Below are 19,181 nucleotides of genomic sequence, written 5' to 3' on the forward strand. Positions count from 1 at the left end.
TTTTTCCAATCCATGAGCATGGAATATTTTTCCATTTATTTGTGTTGTTTCTGATTTCTTTCAGTAGGAGAACTTGTATTGTTTACCTTCTTGGTTAGATGAATTCTTAGGTATTTCATATTTTTTATGACTATTGTAAATGAGATTCTGCTCTTGACTTGGTTCTCAGCTGGAACACTATTGTTTTATAAAAATGCTAGTGATTGTTGTACATTTATTTAGTCAATTCCAGGAGCCTTGTGTCAGATTCTTAGGGTTTTTTATGTATGGACTCATATTGTCGGTAAAGAGAGATAGTTTGACTTCTTTCCCTATTTGAGTGACTTTCATTTCTTTTTCTTGCCTCATTGCTCTGGCTAGGACTTCCAGTACTAAGTTTTTTGTTTTTGAGACAGAGTCTCACTCTGTCACACAGACTGGAGAGCAGTGGCATGATCTCAGTTCACTGCAACATCTGCCTCCCAGATTCAAGCAATTCTTGTGTCTCAGCCTCCCAAGTAGCTGGAATTACAGGTGCGTGCCACCATGCCCGGCTAATTTTTGTATTTTTGGATGAGACAGGGTTTCACCGTGTCGGCCAGGCTGGTCTCTATCTCCTGACCTCAAGTGATCCGCCCACATCAGCCTCCCAAAAAGTGCTGGGATTACAGGCGTGAGCCACCACACCCGGCTGATTTTTAAGTTACTATTTTCATTGTAAGGATTAGTCCAAATAATGTATCCCATCATTAAGTCTCAGTTAAGTCTCATCATTAAGTCTCAGTTGCTAGTATCTAATTAATTCAATATGTATTTCCTTAGAATAAAAAGACCTTCTCATAGACAACCTAGTTTAGTTAACAGAAATGAGGGTATTTAACATTGATATAACACTATTGTCTAGTTCAAGGTCCATATTCAAATTTTATCAGTTCTAATAATGTCTTTTTTTTTTTTTTTTTTTTTGAGATGGAGTCTCGCTCTGTCGCCCAGGCTGGAGTGCAATGGCACGGTCTCGGCTCACTGCAACCTTCCTGGGTTTAAGTGATTCTCCTGCCTCAGCCTCCCGAGTAGCTGGGATTACAGGTGCCCACCACTACGCCTGGCTAATTTTTGTATTTTTTTTGGTAGAGATGGGATTTCACCATGTTGACCAGGCTAGTCTCGAACTGCTTACCTCGTGATCCACCCGCCTCAGCCTCCCCAAAGTGCTGGGATTACAGGCATGAGCCACTGCGCCCGGTGGTGCCTAGGTATATTTCTTTGTATTTATCCTGGCTTGGGTTTATTGAGCTTCTGAGATTTATAAGTTTATGTTTTTCACCCAATTTGGCAAAATTTAGTTATTATTTATTTAAATGCCTTTTTCTGTCTCATCTCTTTCTTATTGACTACGATATCTTATTATTTATGTTCCACAATTCATTGAAGCTTTATTTTCTTTAATTCTTTTCCTGTGTTCTTTAGATTCGATAGTTACTATTGATCTGTCTTCAAATTTGGTGACTAAACATGGTCTCCAATATGCTATTAAACCATGTGGGGATTTTTCTCAATTATTGCACTTCTTAGTACAATAAATACAATAATTTCCATTGGTTCATTTTTATAGTTTCAGTATCTATGTTAAGATTCATTGCCTGTTTATTCATATGACACTATTTTCCTTTACATTCTTGAATGTAATAGCTGTTTATTGCCTTTGTTCACTTCATTCCAATACCTGTGATTCATTTGGGGGTTAAGGTCTATAGACTGCTTTTTTTTCTTGGCTATGGGTCACAATTCCCTGCTTTTTCTATGTATAACAATTTTTTATTACATAGTAGACATAGTAAATGAGGAATTGTAGAGATTCTGGACTCTTTATGTTCCTCTGAAGAGTACTGACTTTTGTTCCATTAGGTCTGTCTCCTTTAATGTGGACAGAAGCTAAAATCTCTGCCCTGTTTTTTCAGCTTTCAGATTTTTTTTTTTTTCTTTTTTTTTTTTTTTTGAGACGGAGTCTCGCTCTGTCGCCCAGGCTGCAGTGCAGTGGCATGATCTGGGCTCACTGCAAGCTCCACCTCCCGGGTTCATGCCATTCTCCTGCCTCAACCTCCCAAGTAGCTGGGACTACAGGTGTCTGCCACCTCGCCCAGCTAATTTTTTTTTTTAATGTATTTTTAGTAGAGACAGGGTTTCACCATGTTAGCCGGGATGGTCTTGATCTCCTGACTTCATGATCCGCCTGCCTCAGCCTCCCAAAGTGCTGGGATTACAGGCGTGAGCCACCGCGCCCGGCCCTGATGTTATTGTTTTTGAGCCTCTTGGAGTCAGTGACCAGACAAGAATTTGGTCAGAGGTTATCCTCACAGTTAGAGGCTTCTCTGTGGCTGTCTTCTTTTCGGGAGTACCCCCTAATTTTGCAGCTGCTTTGCTAGCCCCAACCTATGTTCTCTGAAACCTCAAACCAGTGGCTTTTTGCCAGCCTGTGATGCATGGATTGAGAAGTAACCTCAAGCATAAGCTCACACATCTTCTCTTTTTAGTGGTTTGGACCAGGGGCTTTCAAATCATTTTTTTATGTTTTGTCCAGAACATATAATTGTTATCTGTGAGAGGGTTACTTCAAATTATTCCACTATAAATGGAAGCCAGAATTTTCCTACCCTTAAATTTTTTTTAAGATGAGTCTCACTGTGTTGCCCAGGCTGTATTTGAACTCCTGGGCTCAAGTGATTATCCCACCTCAGCCTCCCAAGTAGGTAGGCCTATAGACATGAACCATCATACTCAGCTAATTTTTTAACTTTTTATAGAGATGGGGTCTTGCTGTGTTGCCCAAGCTGATCTCAAATGATTTTCCTGCCTCACCCTCCCAAAGCACTGGGATTACAGATGTGAGCCATCATGCCTGGCTCCTTAAATTTTAACAACGTGTTTGAACTTACATTTTTCTCTCATCACCTATACCTAATAGACTATTATCTTCTCCCTTCAAAACAAGAGAAATTAGTGTTGACGATGTTGGCAAGCTTTCATTTCCCTTCTGGCCAAGTTGAAAATTCATTTGGGATTTTAGTTCCTGGTTTGGGGATTTTATTTTTCTATACTATTTTATCTAGGGATATGAGTATAAGTTCAAAATAATTTTCATTCGGAAGTTTGAAGATGTTCCATTTTCTTCCAGTTTACCATTATTGCCAGTGAAGAGCTTGTTACCAGTATATTTTTGGGAAGGGGTCATGATGTGTATATATGTTAAAATTTTAAATTTTATATATGGTAAAATTGACTTGACTTCTTGTACTGTTCTAAGAGTTCTTAGAACCATTCTGGCTACTTTCATTGTGGTGGAGACGGCTTAGATTTAGGTCATGCAGATTTGGTTGTGGAATCTGCCTATAACTCTCTCTAGCTCTGTAACCTTGGTAAATTTGGAACAACAGGGAGTATGAATAAAGGAAACATCTCTGTGTCACATTTCCTTATTTGTAAAAAAGGATGATGCCATCTTTGCTGTCTACCCCTTTGGGCTCTTTCCTGAGGATCAGATGAGACCATGTATGTGAAAACACCTTGAAGAACATAACACTTATATGAGTGAGGGACGGTTTAGTATTTCCATTTGCCTTCCTGTCCTGAATAGATGATTCAGTAACATTGTGTGTGAAAAAAATTATTTAAGCATTATGAACTGCTATAATATATAGCAAATAAGGAATCATTGTACTATTACTACGTTAGTAGTGGACTGCTGAAGACTGGAAACTCTCAAGAGCCAAAGAAGTGTTGAGTTTTTGTATGCCATAATAAATGGAAGAGTGTGTAGGGATGGAAAAGTAGGGGTGTCAGAAGTACCTGCAACGTTTTTTACACCCTGTAAAAGATTAATACCTACTTTGCATTCCTCTTTGTTGTCTCTGTCCTTGGAGACTCCTTTACTTTCATAAATATAGAATGTTTACAAAATGCACCCACTTTAGTGTCAGCATGGAAGGAAGCTGCATGTTGACCCTACTACTAGATTAATGGAGGAAAAAAAGTCTATCTTGAGCCTGTGTGCTTTAACGATGTGAAATTTATTGAAAAAAAAAATCAGGAATATTGAGAGATAGAGTTGGAGCAGGGAAGATAGGACAGAGAAGAATGGATAAAAGCATGAATAGAAGAAGAAAGATAGGATGTTTGAACATCCTAATGCTCAGGCAGAGGCAGACGTGGTCAGTTGTTGACTGGGGAAGGAACTAAATATGAAATGAGCCAAATAGAATGATAGAGACTTTTTACTGCCTGAGTCAAAACAAGCAAAGGCCCAGGCTTCTAGATCTTATTACAGAAAGATTGATTCCGACAGCATATAATTTGCATCCTGGTTCCATGGGAGAAGAGGTTCATAGATGGGCACATGTTCTCACACCCTTGAACCATGAATTGGAGTTTTCCACCTGAAAGGAACAGAGACAGACTAGTGAGCAGAAAACTGTCCTCTTTGTCTTCCAACCTTAGCCTTTATCTGTGATGCTCAATGTCTCCATGCAGGATGGCCAAGACCTCCACTTGTACATTATCCCTTCTCTTCTCTTTGCTTCCTCTGGGACCTTGCCCCCCGTCAGTTGCCCACTCCTTTCTTATCAGTATCTTTCAATGGACTCCTTTTGGTTTACAGGATACAAATTTAAAATACTTTCTCTTAATTGTGCTACTCTCCTAGCACTATCCTTCCTTTCACTACAGCCTTCCCAGAGTCTGCCTATCCCTTCACCTTGGCCCCTCACACCCGGAATCATGACCCTACTATGCTGAAACTTCTCTCTCAAAGGTCATAGAGATCTATTCATCAAATTCTGCAGCCTTTTCTCAGGACTTTTTTTAACCTCTTTGCTTGCATATCATAGTGTAAACTACACCCTGTTTCGTTTTTTTTTTTTTTTAGATAGTCTTGTTCTGTCGCCCAGGCTGGAGTGCAGTCATGCAATCTCGGCTCACTGCAACCTCTGCCTCCAGGGTTCAAGCGATTCTCCTGCCTCAGCCTCCTGAGTAGCTGGGACTACAGGCGCACCACCACACCTGGCTAATTTTTGTATTTTTAGTAGAGACAGGGTTTCACCATGTTAGTCAGGCTGATCTCGAACTGCTGACCTTGTGATCCACCCGCCTTGGCCTCCCAAAGTGCTGGGATTACAGGCGTGAGCCACTGCACCTGGCCTGAAACTATACCCCTTCTTGATACTCTCTGCTCCTGACGAGGTCTTCCCCACTGCTCATCTACTCCTCTGGATCCAATTATTTCTGCTCTCCCAAGTTGAATTCTCACATTACCAGCTAACTGATGATCACCTCCATGCCAATATGTTAAGGGCATCTAAAACTTACTGCGCCCAAAATGAAACTCATTACCTTCCTCCCCAAACCTGCTTATTCTTGTGAGTTTCCTTTATATACTTCTTATACCACTCCTTCAAAACCTCTGTCATCTCTGATTCTTCCCTTTGCTTTTTCCATCCAATTTGTTGTGAAGTTCTGCCAGTTCTACTTGTAATCTAGGTTGTTTCTGTCACTCAGTTTCCATTTATCAAACATTTGGCCGGGAGTGGTGGCTTATACCTGTAATCCCAGCACTTTGGGAGGCCATGGTGGGTCGATCACTTGAGGCCAGGAGTTCGAGACCAGCCTGGCCAACATGGTGAAACATTGTCTCTACTAAAACTGCAGAAATTCGCTGGCCTTAGTGAAAGGCGCCTGTGATCCCAGCTACTCAGGAGGGTGAGGCAGGAGAATCGCTTGAGCCTTGGGGGCAGAGGTTGCAGCGAGCTGAGATCATGCCACTGCACTCCAGGCTGAGCAGACAGCAAGACTCCATCTCAAAAAAAAAAAAAAAAAATTAAGGGACCTAGTAAGGAACTATGCTAGACTCTGGAGAATGCAAAGATTAATAACATTTGATGTCAAGAGCTGAGAGAGATTTAAAAAAAAATAGCGAATTATGACATGAAATGGAAAAACCATGTTATATGCTATGCTGGCAAATAAGTGATTAATTTTGGTATTTTGATTAAGGGGGGCATATTATCAAGGAAATTCTTAGGAAGGAAGTGATATTGAACTAAGCTATGAAGAACTGGTAGCATTTTGATTAGTATAGAAGGGAAAGAGGATAATTTCAGGCTGAAGCATAATTGGAGAAAAAACATGAAAACATGAAACTGTTCAGGAAATGGTGACTTGCGTAGCTGGAGTAAGTGTAGAGTGTAAACAGGGATGCAGAATGAGTGAAAAGACATGGGAGAGATGTTAATACGTCTTTCCATCAGTCGCTCCTATTACCTTTTACTGAAACATTACAATAGCCCTTTAACAGGTTCTCTTGTGTCCACTGTAACTTGCTTCTAAGGTAATCTTCCTGAAGAAGCGCTTTGACCAACCTGGATGGGCTATTGGCTCTGCCTAGTCCTAGTAACATGTCCAGGCAAGCTGTTTCTCTTTTCTAAATTTGTTCCCTTTCTGTTAACAGAAATAAAAAATTCCTACTTTGTGAGGATTAAATGAGAAAGTGTATTTTAAAGTGTATATCATACTGTCTGGGAGCAATAAGTAAAGGAGAACTATTAAATTCAAACTCTTTTTAACTGACACTGAAGCTCTTGTATCAACTGGCTCCAGTCAACCTTTCCAAGTTTATCTTCTATGTCTCTGCTCACCATCCTCGAAAAATTATTTGTTCTTTTTCCTATTTACATCCTGCACTTTTCTGACTTTTGCTTTCATAATTCCCTGTCTCTGGAATATCCATCAACCATTGCTGTATGACTAAATCAGTATCTCTTTAATCTTGACTGCACATCGGAATTGTCTAGGAGCCTTTTAAAAAATACTGATGCCTGGATTCTATCCCCAGAGATTCTGGTTTAATTGCTTTGGTGTAGCCTGAATATTAGGATTTTTTAAAAGCTGCTCAGGTGATTGTAATGTGCAAACAAGATTGAGGACTACTGGCCCAAATCATAAATGTTCCCTCAAAGCCTTTTCTGAATACCACCTTCTCCCCATACTTCTCTACACCTCTAATCTTCCCTTTCCCTGAACTCTCTGCACTTTATACGTGCCTTTCTTAAGACACCATTTTCTCCCTTGTGATATTATTTCTTATTTCTTACATTATAAGATAATAATCTCTTTGTACACAGTCTATATTTGAGTCATCTTTCTGTAGGGGCTCATGGTACGTGTCATTAATGTTTTCCGAGTGATGGTGGATGAATGCATGCGTGTAGAAATGAGGAAATGACATTTCTAGTGAGGGAGAAGAAAAACTACAAGAGGAGTCAGGGAGTGTGGTTCCTGGGATGGAAATAACCAGGATCCCTTATTTTAGGGATGAGGAACTGAGAATACGGGTGGAGAGGTGTGGGAATATACTCGGACAGGTCTGGTAACCTGTGAACACAGACTTGTAGACAGTTGTTTATTTGTTTATCCATTCAGTATTTACTAAATGCCTACCATATACTTTACATTGTGCTCGGTCCCAGGAATATATAGCTGTAGCTTACAGTCAGTGTCTCAATGGCTCATGGAGCAATCGACACATTGCTTTAATAGGAAGAGACAGCTAGTCTCCCTGCCTTCTCTTAGGCCTAATGGGAAGGGCATGTATCTCTTCATCTCAACCTGGGATTCTATTCTTTATTTTCTTTCTTTAGTTTTTTTTAGTTGGAGTTTCACTCTTGTCTCCCAGGCTGGAGTGCAATGGCATGATCTCGGCTCACTGCAACCTCCGCCTCCTGGGTTCAAGCAGTTCTCCTGCCTCAGCCTCCAACTAGCTGGGATTACAGGTGCCCACCACCACGCCTGGCTAGTTTTTGTATTTTTAGTAGAGATGGGGTTTTACCATGTTGGCCAGGCTGGTCTGGAACTTCTGACCTCAAGTGATCCTCCTACCTTGGCCCCCCAAAGTGCTGGGATTATAGGCATGAGCCACCTCACCCAGCAAGGGATTCTGTTCTTAGTCCTTGAAAAAATAAAGTTCTGAATCTTCAGGTTCCTTGATTCTTTCCTGGGCCCCTGTCACTCCAACTGCCCCCTATCAGAAGAAGTAAGTTGATGTGTTCTTAGGCAGAGATTGCCTCATGAAGTCCCCATATACCTTCGAAGATCTTCTTTAACATGCATTGCTGGGAATTCTGAGTGATGCAGGTTCCCTCTCCACGAAGACATCTTCCTTGATCATTCATATAAGCACATGTGTAGCAATTTAATATTGTGCCTGAAAATTTAAGATAAGCCTGATGACATTTCCTTGTGGACCAGATGTGTAGCCGTGATTCACATCTGGGAGGGGTAATGGGCAATAGGTGGCATGGATACTACACATTTATTTCTTAGTTCTTGTTGGGGATCTGAGGGCCCTGTGTCTGATAGACCTGTGCCAGAGAAAATTCCGTCATTCTTACTTCTTCATCTCTGACCCTCATTGCTGATGAATCCCAAATGTCTCTCTCTAATATTTTTACCTCAGTCCATATCCACATTGACTTCCTGGGCATTTATCGTTAGATGCCCTCTGTCATGTGACACCGTAGGAGTAAAACCTATGTGTGATTTTCATCTCCCTTTTGTACTCCCCACCATACTCTCACCCACAAGGCACAAACACTTGGAGTCATATTTGACCGATTAATAAGCTATGTTAGAATGCTCTAACATTGCAAACCCCGTGAAGAGTCTGCGTCCTTCTCCATTTTCAAATCGACCTTACTGAAGGTCACTAACGGCACACTCTTTGAAATACGTCCCATGTTGTCTCTTTTACTATCTCTACTGCTAATCCCCCAGTTTGGGAAGCATAAAGAAGGGGAAAGATGATGGGCTTTGCACAGTCTTAAGTTTGAATCCAAGGTGTGCCACTTTCTAGCCATGTGACATTGGACATATTACATTCGCCTCACTTCTTTCATCTGAAAATTTAGAATAATGATATGTATACAATAGAGTGAAATGTGAACTATGTCTGTTAATAACTTGAGGCATCAAACTTTAGGTCTTGTTTTCTTTCCCAGAACAAACCCTTTTAATTAAGAGCAACAGACTAGCAGTTGTCCTAGGAACTCATTTCGGGATCTAACAGAAAATAGCTTTACATTCCAAGTTCAAACAAAAAGAACCACCAGCTGCACACATCTCTTTACCGAATTTGTAAAGTTATAGCATTCTAGCATGGTTTAAGAGGCAGGATTAGCATAAAGCTAATGAAGGTTAGTCTTCAGAACTCCGCGCTTTCATGAGCCCCTTCCAGGGAAGTTGGAAGGGCTGTGTATTCATAATTTCTTATGGAGAGTGAAGTTGGAGGGGTGCTGGCATTTTGTATTTGTTTTATTTTTCTTACAGAGGGCCCTCCATATCGTTTAGCTTTCAGGCTCCCACAAAACTTAGATCCTGCCTCTTGGTATGATTGTGAAGAAACCTAGAGAGTCTTTGAGAGAGCTATTTGTGAAGTGTTAACAATTCTTTCTTCTGCACTCCTTCCCTAAAATTGGGTTTTCTTGATGTGTTCCCCATTTCCCACCTTAAGTCAATGACTGGCACCCATCCCAACGTGGCTCACCTGTAGATATGCTTGAAATTGGTGCACCTGAAGGCTGTTCCCCTGAAGGCTTTTCACTCAAAGCATGCTCACCCAAAGACTGTTCACCTGAAGCGTGCTCACCTGAAGGCTGTTCACCCGAAGGCTGTTCACCTGAGGCGTGCTCACCAGAAGGCTGTTCACCGGAGGCATGTTCACCTGAAAGCTGTTCATCTGAAGGCTGTTCACCTGATGCATGCTCACCCAAAGGCTGTTCACCGGAGAGGTGTTCACCGGAAGACTGTTCTCCTGAAGGCTGCTCACCTACAGTGCGCTCACCTTCTGCATGTCCAGTCGCAGCAGGCTCACCCGAAGCATGCTCGCTCTCGGCGTGTTCTCCAGGAGTGTGCTCAGCCACAGTGTGCTCTCTTGAACCATGCTCACTGGAACCATGCTCACTTAAAGTGTTCAGGCCTGAAGCAGTCTCATATAAAGCCTCAGCATCAGAAGGGTTTTCAAGTGAAAAGAACTCACCTGAAAGCTGCTGAACTGAAGTTTGATGATCTATGGAGCCAGAAGACTCATCAGAATGACCTGATGTTCCTGGGACGGAGAAGGAACAGAAGAGAGATGGTGAAGCTGAGAGAGACACTGGGATAAAGACTATCTTCCTATGAAGTTAGGCTAATGTTATGAGACTCCTAGGTTTCCTATGGGCCTAGATCAGGCACCTGAAGACTGCAGATGTTGGGAGAAATCAACTAAGTACCCCAAAAGGCCATGGAGGACAGAAGTGTTTAGTGAAACACAAAGAGGCCACCTCTGGGATTGAAGGGAAGAATCTTAAGTTCCCCAATATTAAGAACTACGTAGGAGAATCCACTCATCCCTGTACCAAAAGCACCTGAAGGAAAATGAATGTGCCTCCCTGACAAAGTCAGCATCAGGAAGTCAAGGTAACATCACTGATGGAATCAGAAGTTCACCACCAACCCTCCCTCTCATTCCTCTACGGGTGAAAGACAAGAGTGGAGATAGAAGAGGGAGAGAGAAAGCAAGTAGTTTTCAATACCTGAGTATCTGTAACCTAAATTAAGGGTGGAGGAGTTAACCTTTGGACAGGGTAAACTTTAGAAGATGACAAGTATGAGCCCACAAAAATTATCAGATGGGATTAAGTCACCTGTATTTGGTAATGTCAAGTTTTTTCTCACACTCACTCCCCAAGCCATGTAGGCTGGGGATTCAGAGGTCAAAGTTGCTATAAGCTATTAAGATAAAAAAAATCTAGGCATATTTTATTCATATATATATATATATATATATATAGACACACATATGTATGAATTGTATCCTTGTGACATACCATTTACATTCACTTCATGGAGTTGTCCTGAGTACTTAATAAGATAAATTAATTGTGAAGTGCACCATTGCCTAGTACTCAATGAATTTTATTTTTCTTTTCTTCCCACCGCACACTGAGAATTACAGAACTCTTAGATGGTTATTTTTTTCTGGCCAATTTCTTCTACCTTTAATCCGTCTCTTTTTTTTGTTTTTGTTTTTTTTTTTTCGTTTCAAAGATAAGAGTCTTGCTCTGTTGCCCAGGCTGGAATACACTGCCACGATCTCGGCTCACTGCAACCTCTGCCTCCCAGGTTCAAGTGATTCTCCTGCCTCAGCCTCCCAAGTAGCTGGGATTACAGGTACACGCCACCACACCTGGCTAATTTTTGTATTTTTAGTAGAGACGGGGTCTCGCCATGTTGGCCAGGCTGGTCTCGAACTCCTGACCTCAAGTGATCCACCCGCCTCAGCCTCCCAAAGTGCTGGGATCAAGGCATGAACCACCGTGTCTCTCATCATTGACTGTCAGACAAATATTCCTTAAGTGTATTTAAATGAACAGAAGCAGCAAACAGGTAATTTGATTATCATTCTTTAAAACTGAACCACCTAGAGTAGACAAGTAGACTACAACAACCAAGTTATTTAATTCTAGCCAAAAGCTGAGAGGAATTACTGGATCTTTGAGGCTGAGGTAGTCTAAAACCCCAGAGTACTCAAACTTTAAGAATCTTGTGATAGATACATTTTTCTTGGCACAGTGCAGTACTTATAATCAATGACATTCTAAATGACTAGGGTGAGAATATGTTGATAAAGGAAAGGTAAGATTTAGTAAAGCTTTTAGGAGGTTTTTATTTTTTAAACTTATCACATAAATGCTGTCTACTTGACTGATTTTTCAATAATTAACAAAAGTTTTGATAAAGCATTTCTGATATAGGAAGGAGCATGAAAAATCATGCTAATTTCTTGATCTTATAGTTTATGTCTTGTGTCACCATGTGACTGGCACATACTATCACCTGGTAGCTGTGTATCTACGTTTTTGAGTCAATTTTTGAAGGTCTAACAAAGCAAAAAGCAAAACCTCTGACACTCATCATTATAGAAAATACATTGTTATTTCACTAAAAGCCCAGAGCTCATGGCCTCTTTCTTCTGTAGGAGGCAGGAGGGAACATAGCACACCATGAATGGGGGATCCCGAAAGAAGAGGTGATACAGAAAACTGGATTGATAGAACACAGCCATGAAGAAGAGGCTTATGAAGTCTCTGGCCTATAGCTCTGTCGTGTTCTGAGATTGTTTTCTGAACACATCACATCTTCCCATCTCTGTCTTTCCTTGGCACATTAAACACACAAGGATCCCTCACATTTAATTGGTGGGACAGACCTTCATTGGGCTTCTTCAGAACCCCTAAGCCTATTCTTTCATCTCATGCAGCATCAGGTATAAATGTTGAGTGGCTAAAATAAGTAGAAACAAGACTGTGCCAGGCCAGTGGGACCCTCTGACTGTAAAGCTGTGACTAGAGAAATCAACTGGTTCAGGAGCTCTCAGAGTTGGACTTGTTTAGCTGCTCTTGATTCTGACTCAAATTGGTTTGGATGACTGAGAGACTGGTCTTCCTTCTTCAAGGCCTGAAATGTCTTAAGGGAGACCCCTTTTGTATTTACCTGAAGCCTAGATCGAACACTCACCTCTGGCAGATCCAAGGAGATAAAGACTCATTAGTAAGAGAAACATGTTCATCTCGGTTTAGGAAAAGAGGGGATCCTAGTGTGGGCCACAGCTTCTTCACAGAGCTATGAAGCAAACTGCGAGCAAAAGCTCCCAGTGCTGAAGCAGAGCTTCTGGGAATTCTAGAACCTCAGAAGTAGCCCATGTTTCTTCACAATGGGTTGGGCTCTGAGATTCTTGTGTAGCCTGTTCAGGCAAGTTGGCCCTTAGCAATCCATTGGTTATTTCACTAGTGAAGACCAATGAGTATTTTCTGTGTGCAGGGTGGTGTGTTGGGGCTATGTGCCCTATCTTTAAAAAAAAAAAAGTATTACGAAAAAGCATATTTTTTTTTGTAATAAAGTTTAAAAGATATCTACTCTCTTTAAAAGTGATTTTGATGATGAAGTGTGATTGTTGATTATTTTCTGTTTGGCTTTCTAAATCAGCCTTTCTTGGCTCTGATCTGTACCCTGGAAGGCTGACCTCTGTTGACTTTATCACCTGAATGCTAGCTGAATTCGGCTTCAGATTGGGTTTATACAGGACTGGAGGGGAGAAGAGAGAGGGAGAGGAAGAGGGAAGGGAGGAATGGGGAGAAAGAGAGAGAGATTGGAGTATTTGTTTTTCCTATTCCCTTCCTGCCACAGTTGACACTGGCTGAGACTACGTGACAGCTTCTGTTGGGTGTCCTCTCTTCCATGGCTCCAGCTCTCATCCATGCTATAGTAATATGTTTTTCTCCCCCTGCCCTCTTAGGCCTAGGGATGATAATGGTTTCCTGCTGTTGCTAAGACCTGGATGCCCAAACTTCCCTCTTGCCCACTTCTGTAAATAGTCTTTTCATACAGACCTTTATCAGCCATGGTTTTAGCAGGAATCAGGTGGCAAACTCAAATGGGTAACTGAGGAGAGTTTACACAGATACAGGCAGAGTAAAGAAGTCAAGAGACAGTAGAAAGCTGTGTTTCGAGCTGCAACTTCTACCAAACGGGTGACCAAGCTGAGAAGATGGATGCAGTGAGGCATCCACTTGGTGTAAAACTAGAACTCATGGGGGATCGAGTTTCAAAGATCTGGTAGCTTCCATTTCTTGCCACTTCTCTGCCCAGCTCTCTTGGACAACTTTGTTTTATATACCACTGAATGCTAAATCTAGAATAGATGTACTTATTGTTACATTCTGAAAGGAAGGTGAGGGTTAAAGAAAGAGAGTGGCAGCTCTACATCAAATCCAGGCTTTCTGTCTAGCATAAGACCTACAGAGGTGGGGGACTAGCTTAATGCCAGTGCCCACCGCTTCTTACAGGCTGGGGTACTTGTAGGTATAAGCAGGACGGGTCTGGGCAATATGGCTTGCTGCCCGGGAAGATGTTGGTAAGATGTTCCCATAATGAGGCAGTTTGGCTCTTGTTCCCACAGAATATGAGGCTGATGTGCCTTGGACTTTTTCCCAGCAGAAGGTGATAAAGTCAGGCAGGCAGTTGGACAGGCTGTTTCTAAGGGCCCAAACCCCCGTGGAATGCTTCACTTTAGCCAAGGTCTGCAAAATGGTGGTGGGGCGGGGAGTTACAAAGTGATGCAGTTTGGATTAACGCTTTATCACTGTTATAATTATTTGTTTCGTGTTTGTGCCCCGCATTGGACTCTAAGCTTAAAGGCAGAGACCCTGTCTTGATTATTGTTGTAGTCCTAGTACCTAGCAGCATGCCTGCTAAGCTTTTCCTGAATGAAGGAAGGAATGAATTGCCTTTTGGGGCCTCTCTCTGCCTCATAGAGGAGAATTTATAGAGAATCATGTAAGAGAATCTATAGAAAAGAATCTGAATTAAGGTTCTTGGTCAGTTGAAGAAAGCAAGATCTTGGACAAAAGTTTTCCTGTATCTTGCATGTATACCTAGGAGTATAATTGGGAAGTCATTTGGTAACTCTTTAACATTTCCTGAGGAATGTCCAGACTGTTTTTCAAATTGGCTGCAACATTTTACATTCTCACCAGCAGTGCCTGAGGGTTTCAATGTTTCCGCATCCTGGCTAACCATTGTTATTACCTGTATTTTTTGTAATAGCCATCCTAGTGGGTGTGAAGTGGTATCTTATTGGGATTTTAATATGCATTTCTCTGGGAGGCTGAGGCAGGAGAATCACTTGAACCCTGGAGGCGGGTGTTGCAGTGAGTCAAGATCATGCCACTGCATTCCAGCCTGGGCAACACAGCGAGACTCCATCTCAGAAAAAAAAAAAAAATATATATATATATATACACACACACACACACACATATATGTGTGTGTGTGTATATATATATGCAAATCTCTGGTGGCTAATGATATTGAGCATTATTTCACGTGCTTTTTGGCCATTCTTGTATATTCTTTGGATAAATGTCTGTTCAAACTCTTTGCCCATTTTAATTGTGCTTTAAATTGTTGAATAATGAAAATTTTTCATAATGTATTCTAGATACAAGTCCTGTATCAGAGATATGATTTTGAAGACATTTTCTTCCATTCTTAGATTGTCTTTTTACTTTCTTGATGATGCCTTTGAAGCAAAACATCTTAAATTTTGATCATGTCCAATTTTTTTTTTTTTTTTTTTTTTTTTTTTTTTGAGACGGAGTCTTGCTCTGTAGCCCGGGCTGGAGTGCAGTGGCCGGATCTCAGCTCACTGCAAGCTCCGCCTCCCGGGTTTACGCCATTCTCCTGCCTCAGCCTCCGGAGTAGCTGGGACTACAGGCGCCCGCCACCTCGCCCGGCTAGTTTTTTGTATTTTTAGTAGAGACGGGGTTTCACGGTGTTAGCCAGGATGGTCTCGATCTCCTGACCTCGTGATCCGCCCGTCTCGGCCTCCCAAAGTGCTGGGATTACAGGCTTGAGCCACCGCGCCCGTCCAGATCATGTCCAATTTATCTATTTCTTTGGTGCATGGCTTATGCTTCTGCTTTCGTTTTAGGCAACCATGGCCTAGTCCTCTCTCTCTCTTTCTCTCCCTATCTATCTATGCATTTTTCAGCATGTATTTTATACAATATAATAACATGCAGTGGGTTTATTTTAAATAACAACTCTTTCTTGGGTAGTCAAAAGTTAGGATTTGTGTGGAAATGTGGGTCCTGGATTGGTCCCAAATTTCTGAGGAGTCAAAGCAATAACACCAGCCCATCTTCTTGACTGTCATCAAACTCTTGTAGATCACAACAGCTCTGGGATGGAGTGGGTTGGACAGTAAGAGATCTCCTTATCCCCCCAGAGCAGAGCCACCAGCACCAGCATCGTGTTTATCACCCTCAGGAAACGAGGTCTTCCCAGCAGGAGACCAGCTCCATGGCCCAACTTTAGCCTCACCCAACACTGGTAGGTGACGGGACCACGCATGGGCAGAGCAGCTCAATTCTCAGTGCTGTGATAGACAGGAACGCTCCGGCACTGCTCCCTGCTCCTGGGGGTGAACAGGGCTGCCTGGCAACTCCCTCTATCAGCTGGGCTCCTGGGAGTGTTCCCCAGCGCAGGGCCTCTACGTGTGGGGTGGTCATGGAGCATGGGGTGATGCCAAAAGGTATAGAGGGAGGGACACTGTGGAGGGATCTGGCTGCTTGGCCTTGAAACCGTACACTGATGTCACCTGAGAAACTGACACAAAGACTTGGAGTCTGGATTTTTCCAGTGCTTTCTGCCCTAGATTCATATCCTTCCCTGCTGTCTACATCACTCATCCATGCGCTGAACCCACCTCCCACTATCCTGGCTTCTGAGCAGTGCGGACAAGAGAACACAAGGAAACACGGTAGAGTGGTTAGTGGTGGTGTGCATGGTGGAGGTCCAGGCAGCGGTAGGGGGCTGGATTGTGCTCATGGAGTGGGTGGAACAAGCCAGACAGATGTCATAACCTGCATGCAGGTGATTTATGCTGATGGTTCCAGAATCAGCAGCTCTTCCATCCAAATATACTGTGTGCATAACTGAGGAGGAGGATGACACCAAGTCCCCATGAGAACATATCGTAAGGGATGCACAGCCAGGGCGGCAATTTGGGAGTGGATGGAAGGCCAGTGGTGAGGGTAGCCCATTCATTCCCTTGCGAAGTAGCATCCCCCACCCCTTTTTTGTGGTTGCTATGATTTGTCCTTGGGCTGGAGTGAGAGAAGGGAATCTGTGGTGGGAGATGGCAGCTCTGGGGCCTGACTTGCCTTTGGGCAAAGACAGCGATGCTCCTTGTGTAACATTGGAGTGGGGGACAAATGTCTCTGGGGAAGGAGGCATTTGTCGCACGCGCACGTGTGTGTGTGTGTGTGTGTGTGTGTGTGTGTGTTGGGGTGAAGTTAGGACTGCGGACTGGGCCTAACTGCACAGGCAGAGAGAACAGGTGTCACTGCATGTCAGCTGTGGTGCCTCCCAGTTCCAACATTAAATCCAACTTTCCTTAAGTGGAATTCATATTGTCAGCAATGAAATGGAAGAAACATATGCAAATAATGGAGCCAAGACTTATATTACTATACTGTGTTAGATATTGTGCTAAGAACCTAATTTTCAGTGTAGATATTTGTATATTTTTTCCTTACATCCATTCTAGGACTTAAGAACTGTTATTATCTTCTTTCCTTGATAGAGAAAATTGAAATAGACAGAAAAAAGGTAACCTGGCAGGGCCTCAAAATTTTAAAAAGCGGGCACCAGTCTTCAAATCCAGACATGTCAGATTCTGGAGTTTGTGTTCTGGCCAGGGCACTCCTCTTGTGAGTCTCACTGTAGACACATCACCGGAAGATACGGTGGGGGTTGGCGTGGGCCTGGAAGCTTGTGGTGGGTCTGGACATTCCCTGTCTGGTGTGGTCAGAGGAGGGGGTTCCTGCAGTGGGAGAGAGATTGTGCCTGGTGACCTCTGAGTAGGTTGGTCCTGTGATAAACCCTGGGGACTGGGACACTTTGGGGTGGTAAAGGGGCTTAATCATGAAGCATGGACAGAGGCAAGAATTAGGATGAACAGCTAAGTCTCTGCCAACTTTGTGAATCTGGGACGCAGCCCCACATGATTCTCAGGGTAAATTTAATATATAAGTGGAACTAATTTTGGTCTTTGAACATCTCCATGTATGTTCTTATGCAATAGCTGTCATAAACATTTCCTAGTGGAACCAACTCCCAGAAATGCGTAAACCCAGGATTTTATTTTACAACAAACAACCAGGACAGAGCAGATATACCAGGTTAAATTGTTCCATTGGAAAGGATCCACCACTATATTTTCCAGAAGAAACACCATTAGGATGTTCAATAAGCATAAATTTCCACTGGAAAATTTGACCAGATCCTTATTTTCTTTTTCTCAACCTCTCTTCCTGTATTCTCCGGCTAATAATATTTTTTTCCAAAATCATATTTTGTGTTATATTTGTTAATAACACATTCTTTAAGTCTGCAAAAATCACAGAGAGGTGTTAGTAAGTTGATGCATCAAAGAAATTTATTCTTTGGAATCTGCAATAATTTGTTTGTATCCCATCTCCATTGTTTTCTACACCATCCATAGCTCCTTTCCTGGCACAATTATGACGGGGTGACGTACGACTGGGAATCATGAGCGCCCCTGGCATTCCTCAGCCACTGTGTGCGAGGCATGCTGAGCATCCTGGTAACAGGGGAACACAGCAAAGTGAGTCAGTTTGGGGTCTGGGTACAACATGGAACCACTCATTCATGCACCCCACTCCTCCAGTGCTGCAGTGCAAGCCTGTCTTCCATGGATGGGGAAGGGGAGCTCTCATGCATCACAGCTGTGCACCCAAGGTGTAAACAGCAGGCAGGCTCTCTGTCTATGGGTGCGTGGGGGTTCTTGGCCCTTCCTCTCCAGCAGCTGCTTTCTGCTCCAGCAGACCATCCTGCATTAATTCACAGGTGGTATCATCCTTTACCTACCAGTACGTATCCTCTGAGTGCCTGCTCTGCCCACTCAGCACATGCTGTGCAGAGCGCTCTGGTTCACTGAAGATCTGACTGTTAAGGTCAACCCATGAAGGGTTGTCTAATGGAGCAGAGAGCCTGCCACTCCCACCTGGATTATTTTCTCCAGCACCCCCCCGAAGCTGAATAACCCTGGTCTTGTTCCATGCTCTTCCTCTCCTTGGCTAGATCTCAGGAGTGCTGAGTATCTAGAGGCGTGATTGTTTTCATCAAGCATGATGAATCAGCTGAAGACACTTTAGAGAATATCAGTAGAAAGTTGTAATTTAAAAAAAGTGAAAAGTATTTTGTACTCTAAGTGTCTTACCTGTCACACCCTAGTCCAGGCCCTACAGGTAGTATGTGTGAAAATTCTGAGCCTTCCAGCCTAGTGCTAGAGCAGTAAGTGAGAGCCTCTATCTACATAAACCCAGCTTGATTCCAATACCTCTGTGTTTCAGCGACTGAAAAATAAGGGTATCAAAAGTAGCAGGAATTGTTTCTTACTTTGCAAAATAATCTATCACCTGTAAGGCCTCTGTTACTTTTGTTGTTTACATAGCATTTGCTGTGTACTTGATGTGTTTATGATAGACTCAAGACATATCTTAAGTGAGATATTGAATGGTAATAGCAGATGC

General features: G+C 42.6%; 1 protein-coding gene across 4 annotated transcripts in view; it reads right to left on the bottom strand.

The window, feature by feature from the left end:
- Nucleotides 1-4,024: 4,024 nt before the first annotated feature.
- The window catches only part of ACRV1 (acrosomal vesicle protein 1), a 64,542-nt gene continuing 49,385 nt past the window's right edge, over nucleotides 4,025-19,181 (bottom strand). Inside the window, exons 1-4 of one of the 4 annotated variants that reach the window (XM_015116057.3) lie at nucleotides 12,580-12,766; nucleotides 9,566-10,126; nucleotides 8,108-8,227; nucleotides 4,031-4,409 (exon numbers count right to left, since the gene is read on the bottom strand). In XM_015116057.3, the coding sequence (XP_014971543.3) occupies nucleotides 4,285-4,409; nucleotides 8,108-8,227; nucleotides 9,566-10,126; nucleotides 12,580-12,631 (858 nt within the window). In that variant the 5' untranslated portion in view covers nucleotides 12,632-12,766 and the 3' untranslated portion in view covers nucleotides 4,031-4,284. Of the gene's footprint in view, nucleotides 4,410-8,107; nucleotides 8,228-9,565; nucleotides 10,127-12,579; nucleotides 12,767-19,181 lie in introns of those variants that run through there. The other 3 variants (XM_015116058.3, XM_077964600.1, XM_077964601.1) reach the window with 3 other exon arrangements.

Source organism: Macaca mulatta, chromosome 14 (genome assembly GCF_049350105.2).
Source record: "Macaca mulatta isolate MMU2019108-1 chromosome 14, T2T-MMU8v2.0, whole genome shotgun sequence".
Classification (NCBI taxonomy): domain Eukaryota; kingdom Metazoa; phylum Chordata; class Mammalia; order Primates; family Cercopithecidae; genus Macaca; species Macaca mulatta.